General features: G+C 41.9%; 1 protein-coding gene across 1 annotated transcript in view; it reads right to left on the reverse strand.

Annotated features, from left to right (window-relative positions):
- Window positions 1–699, reverse strand: part of LOC147718150 (ly6/PLAUR domain-containing protein 2-like) — a 37,626-nt gene extending 36,927 nt beyond the window's left edge. The window contains exon 1 of the mRNA XM_086919224.1: window positions 555–699. Within this exon, the coding sequence (XP_086775350.1) occupies window positions 555–606 (52 nt within the window). The 5' untranslated portion in view covers window positions 607–699. The remainder of the gene's footprint in view (window positions 1–554) is intronic.
- Between the last annotated feature and the right edge of the window lie 5,681 nt (window positions 700–6,380).

The following is a 6,380-nucleotide window of genomic DNA, read 5'->3' on the forward strand; positions in this document are numbered from 1 at the left end:
ACAGTCTCACGCAGGTAGATTTGGAAATGACCAGGTGTACACAGCGCCCCAACACAGGTACATTCAGATGTAACCAGACATGCACAGTCTCACGGAGGTAGATTTGGAAATGACCAGGTGTACACAGCTCCCTCTACACAGGTACATTCAGATGTAACCAGACATGCACAGTCTCACACAGGTAGATTTGGAAATGAGCAGGTGTACACAGCGCCCCTACACAGGTACATTCAGAGGTAACCAGACACGCACAGCCCCACACAGGTAGATTTGGAAATGACCAGGTGTACACAGCTCCCTCTACACAGGTACATTCAGATGTAACCAGACATGCACAGCCTCACACAGGTAGATTTGGAAATGACCAGGTGTACACAGCTCCCTCTACACAGGTACATTCAGATGTAACCAGACATGCACAGTCTCACGCAGGTAGATTTGGAAATGACCAGGTGTACACAGCACCCTCAACACAGGTACATTCAGATGTAAGCAGGTATGTCCAGCCCCACACAGGTTTAAATCCGTAGTGTATCATTTATTGGGAGTCTCACCTGTGCCCACAAGGAGGGCCGCAGCCAGAAGAGAGCCGAAGACAGCCTTCATCCTTCAGAGGGATGGAGCAGTGATGGGAAGAAGGGATGCTGGCGGTGTCTGTGGGTGTTACCTGTGCTTGATGTCTGTGTGTGAGGTCTGAGTGTGATGCCCGTGAGTCAGTTTCCTATGTGATGTCTGTGTCTCATATAGGGTCTCCGTCCTATAAGCATCTCTGCTGCCTTTATATATCATCACAGTGTTGTGTAAGTGCAGCTCTTGGCAACACTCGTTCACAACACACGCCCGTTCCTTGTTTTCATTCTATTGTTCGCATGTTCTATTAATTTCTGCCCCTCGGCGAGGTCGCATCTCACAATGCTGCAAAGATACTAATTACAAAGTTGCATTTCTTCGTCACTGTCACTACCACTAAACTTAAAAAACAACCAGGCACGCGAAGCTTGTGTGAGAACACAATCAACAATAGGACCACGACGAGGGAACGCCGTTCCACTCATACTTTCACTTTTCTTTAACAAAGACGGACAGATCCAAGCCTGTCATTAATGACAGCTTCTTTCTAGCCCCTCGGTTGCTATGGTTACTGGCAGGCGTCCTCAGGAGCATCACTCAGTGCACATGACACGTCCCCGGGTTCGAGCCTCGGTGGGACGACGAGTGTCTGTCACTGTCCTCGCTGGGGAGGACGGGCCCAGGGTGAGAGAGCGCAAAGGACTGTGGGTGAGGGTCGGGGCCCCACGAGCCTGGACCTGGCAGGGCCCTTGTAGGAATGAACCTGAGTGATGTGGGGGGCACACAGCATCATGAACATTATTGCACCGGCGGAGTTTGCTGAGTTTTTACAACTCCACTCTCCGCTCCGAGGGTAAATTCATCAAAACTCTGCTGTCTGGCGCTGACCATACCTTACTTTACCCACTCTTGCTGCTTTCTGACCTGGAGGACTTCATGTTTTTTATATATTTTTATATTTTTTAAGTGGAATTCATTGAATAAAACATGTATATGTTAGCTTTGGAGGTTGTGTGACACTCTCTGGTGATAGTGGAGTGTTTTGAACGGATGTGGCAGGAGTTACAGAGAGTGTGTTTTGAAACACTCCAGAGGGTACTTGCTGCTTGGATTTGTTGTCAGGTGCTGCCCGGTCCCTTTGGGAAAGGAGGACCCCTCTTACTTTCGTCATGAATGTTCATCCAGACAGTGATGCTGATCAGGATGGCTTTGAAGAGCATGCCACTTGTTCTGAAGACAGTGACGTCGAGCTAGAGGGGGCAGTGGAGGACCAGCAGTGTAGGAGGGATGGGCCATATCCCTTTAGGGTCTTGATAGGTCATTTGCCCTTAGTCTGTGTGGTGTCGGGGAGCCTATGGAGATTCAGGTGGTCGTCATAAAAAAGCCAGAGTATATGGTCCCTTTATGGAAATAACAGGTTTGTTTTTGTTAGTTGCTTGCTGGTAGCAGGCTCTCCTGGTTTTCCTTGAGGGTGAGGTTAGTATGACTTGGGGTCATATGTATCAAAAAGTCATTTTGCGATTCTCAAATAGCGATTTATTGTGAATCGCTATTTGGGAATTGCAAAATGCTATGTATGTAGGATTAGCAAATAATTTTGGGTATCCTACATATTCGGTAATTGCGAATCACAAATTGCGATTCTCAATTAAGGAATACCTCCCCATTCATAGAGGCCTAGAGGCCCTTAGGAATAAATGGGGAGATATTCGCAATTTGTGATTCTCAATTAGAGAATTGCAAATTGCGAATGCAGGTTCAAGGGTGCCAGGGTGCCAAAAATACACCCTGTTGCACCCCTGAAATGTACATGTGTGCGCATGTGCACACATACATGCCCTAAGGGTATGTATGTGTGCCACATGGCACGTTGAAAAATGCAAAAAAGTGAATTTTTCAAAGAAATCGCAAATTACCACCAACTTGAAGTTGGTGGTAATTTGAAATTCCTTATGGCCAAATTGCACATTTTCTGTACCTTTTACATTGTATTTAAGGAATCGCAATTTGCAATTTGCGATTCCTTAAATGCAATCGCAAATTAGTGAATCGCTATTTTGCAATGCCTTATTTTGCGAGGCTGTTACATCCCACTTGCCAGAATTGCGATCGCAAACGCCAAATTTCTGCGAATATCGGCGTTTGCGAACAACATTTTCTTTCATACATATGGCCCTTAGTGACCAGGGGTAATGAAGTGTCCGTCCAGTGTATTTCACAAGGAAGCATGACGTTCCAAAGCATTAGTGTGTTGTGCCCTTGACCTTCAATCAGAACAAATACCGCAGGTGCTGGTGGACACCATATCCTGACCCTGTATTATATGCAGATGTCTTTGTTGTGATGCCATTATGACAACATACTGGGACAAGCGAACAGATACCATTCCTATTACAGGCAGTGAGAGCCACACTCCAGTAACAATAAAAGGAAAATTGGAGTTAAAGAACCACACAGTCAGGAACACAAGCACAATCACACACCCTATACAGAGAGGCATGATTTATCACAGCAATAGATCTTTTTCAAGCTAAGATCTCACCCCTCATACCATGCGTTCTTGCACATAACATGGATAGCAAGACGCACCTCAGAAGGTGATAATAAAAAGAGACAGAGTTCCGCTACAACTTAGTCAGCCCTACATATCAGTAACACTAAAATATAAGTACAGAAGGCATCGCGTTACCTCTACTAATAAGTTACATATGCCTGATAGGTCAGATGCCTAGGCACCTCTTTAAACTTGCCATATCTTTAAATAATGAACAAACTCTAGCACCTGTTACAGACCTTGGACCCTCGTTGTATCGTTTCAGGTTCCTAAGAAATAACGACCGACCATATGGTGCCAGAGAACCCACATTACAGCTTCTAATTCAAACCACAGATACTCCCTGTGGATCCATAACTCTGCGGATATATGCAGTCATAAACAGACCTATATAAGAACCTTTCTAAAAATCAGTATAGAAATTTATGAGGCTCTATTTTGCATCCCTTTTTACAGGAATTTATCTACACAGAGAATCCACAAAAAGACTGTCCACAAAATCTATATTGCTAAAAGGGTCTAAATAGTGTCATCATAAGATACAGGTCTAATAATTTTTCTTCGACTCATTTTTAGATGGCAGTTGCATGTAATGCATGTTCTCACACACCAGTAACTACCAAATCTACTCTGTCTTTATTAAAATTACCTAAAATTCTTTTGGGATTCACAAGGCTTTACTATACTATATTTTCACAAGTCGCTTTTTTAGCTTGGGAATTAAGGTACCAAACTACCCAGCTCACCAACTACACCCGACTTATTTCTAGCTTTGACCATGGCACGGGTTAGCCCATAGCATAATAAAGTTCAATTAAATCATCCAAACATCGTTATTGAATCATGAATGCTCATAATGTAATCATGGTATATATGTTCTTATTGCAGATAATGAGAACCCCTGGGTTTTAACTGTATGTATGCACCTGTCTGTTGTCCAGTTTCATGTTGGCCCTGAAGAAGGTGAAGCAAACTAATGACATCACCGAAACGTACGTAGGCCGTACGCATCAGAGACCCTCACATTAAATTAAAAATTAAAAATTAAAATTTGGAGAAAGAATGGAAATGAGTACTAAGAACTGCTAACCCTCGAAATAAAAAGGAAGAATCAATACAACGGGTTTTAGCCACTTTCTGAGGAGTCTATCAGAGGACCCTATATATGTTTTTTACTTTTTTCACTGTTGTGTGTTGTTGTTAGTTATGTGAGGACAATCAGTATGAAAGTTTGAGTACGTATGAATGATGGTATGAGTGAAAGTCACTTTACATGTACTGTTTAGGGGTTTCTGTTAAGATATGAATCAACCTTGCATTTTTTAAAATTATATGTACATTTGTTACCATGTCACTGTTTTGTAATTTTGATAAAACGATCATCAGAAAATGAGAAAAATAAACTGTTATGAAAAAGATATAAAATAAATGAAAGAAATCAAATACAAATTCTATCTCTAAATGAATTGATTTATGTTTTATGTAGCATCCTATATGCAATTTTGGAGAGACTTTAATGCTCAGACGTAAAGGAATATAGGTCAGTATAGAGGTTCCCCCCATTGTTAACATACTGGGACAATACATGTATATGAGTGGACAGCTATAGCCAGAGAATTCGATGACAAATTACTTTCAAGATGTGCAAAATCCAATCGGAACACAGTGCTCTGTCCACCAATGTCAAGGGCGTGGACAAGGCAAAGGAGCAAATGGCCTTCCCTGATCTTGACAAGCATCCTCACTTAGGCCTTACTGGCAAGTTGAATATGTCAGCTGTGAATAGCCAACGTTATCATGTTTTAGGAATCAGAGCACATACAATAGGGATGAAACAACTGTGTCTCAATGGAAAGAGTTGAAAAACAGCAACATCAATCAGAATAAAATGTGGGTGTCCACACAAGAAGAGCCTCTTTGTCACATACAATGACATACATAATATTTCTATACTTGCATTTGGTGTGTGATGGCTGAAATGGTATAACAATGTAATAAAAAAGTGGTTGCATGTTTAGGAGTTAGGAGAAATTTGTTTACATTTTTACGATACAGCAGAATAAAAAACACTTCTATTAAATATTATTGACCTAAAAAATATTGCGAAGCATACATAGTGCTGCAAAAATATCTTAGTAACGAACAACAGGAGTATGACCCATACACCGGGTTGAGATCTGGGTCAGTATTTTAAACAACACTGTCTCAACCAGATTCAATGAAAAAGGCAGATACACAGGTATGTACACGACATTACAAGGTAGCAAAGAAAGGAGAGACTCCCCGTATCCCAGTTGAGGGTGAGCCATGAGTTGCGCTGTATGACCGATCGTACAGCGTAACTCATGGCGCACCTTCAACCTTGGTTTACAAACAGTTATATGTCTTCCAATCTTTGAAGAGGAACCATTGTTTTTGTATATAATATTTTTGATCACCTTGTTGTGTTTCTATTTGCCACTCGTGCCGTCACTCTTTGTTTCACGAGCACTACGTGCACAAAGTTCCCTTGGGTTTCTTTTTCATTTCATGCCAACAGTGCTGTTATAACTGTCCTATATGAACTGTGATTTTTTTAATATATGATGCCATGAGAGTGAGAAGTTGGCCTGATATGTGATGTCCACTATTCTAGTGGGCACTCTGTATCAGTCCAAACAACCCTTATGGTGATGGTTGTAAAGTCAACCTTATAGACCAGCTATCCTTGTAGTAGCATGGACAAAGCAGTCTTAGGCTAATACTTCAGAGAGCATGTGAAGCCAGTTGTTTTTACCAATAATTACCCCTTGAATATCAAATGAAAGGACACCACACAAGGTATATATAAAATATAAATGTATTTATTACTAACACAACCCCTCTGCACTCTATATGAGGTTAGAGTTTGAGATACAGCACAAGTGACTCTATAAGCATACTATAAGTTGCACAAATACAATTCTGCCCTAGGGGCCTCACAAACCATATACTAAGTGAGTGGTATAAGAACCACTTTAGAATGGATGAATAGGCCTAGGGCATAGAGAATCGCTGGGACTACACTGAACAACCACGGATTAGGAAGTAGGAGTCTCACAGGATGCGTGTGCTGTGTCGAAACACACACGCGAGTTCTCATGGACTTTGAATGGGAACGTAAAAGTTAGAAACTAGTTGATTTCGGACAGTCCGGGTGGACTTGCGAGGAAACCAGTTAGAACAGGACTCTTGGATAGTTATTGCCCATGGTAGCACTGGAGTACTCGAGTAACCT

Source organism: Lissotriton vulgaris, chromosome 4_2 (assembly GCF_964263255.1).
Source record: "Lissotriton vulgaris chromosome 4_2, aLisVul1.2, whole genome shotgun sequence".
Lineage (NCBI taxonomy): Eukaryota > Metazoa > Chordata > Amphibia > Caudata > Salamandridae > Lissotriton > Lissotriton vulgaris.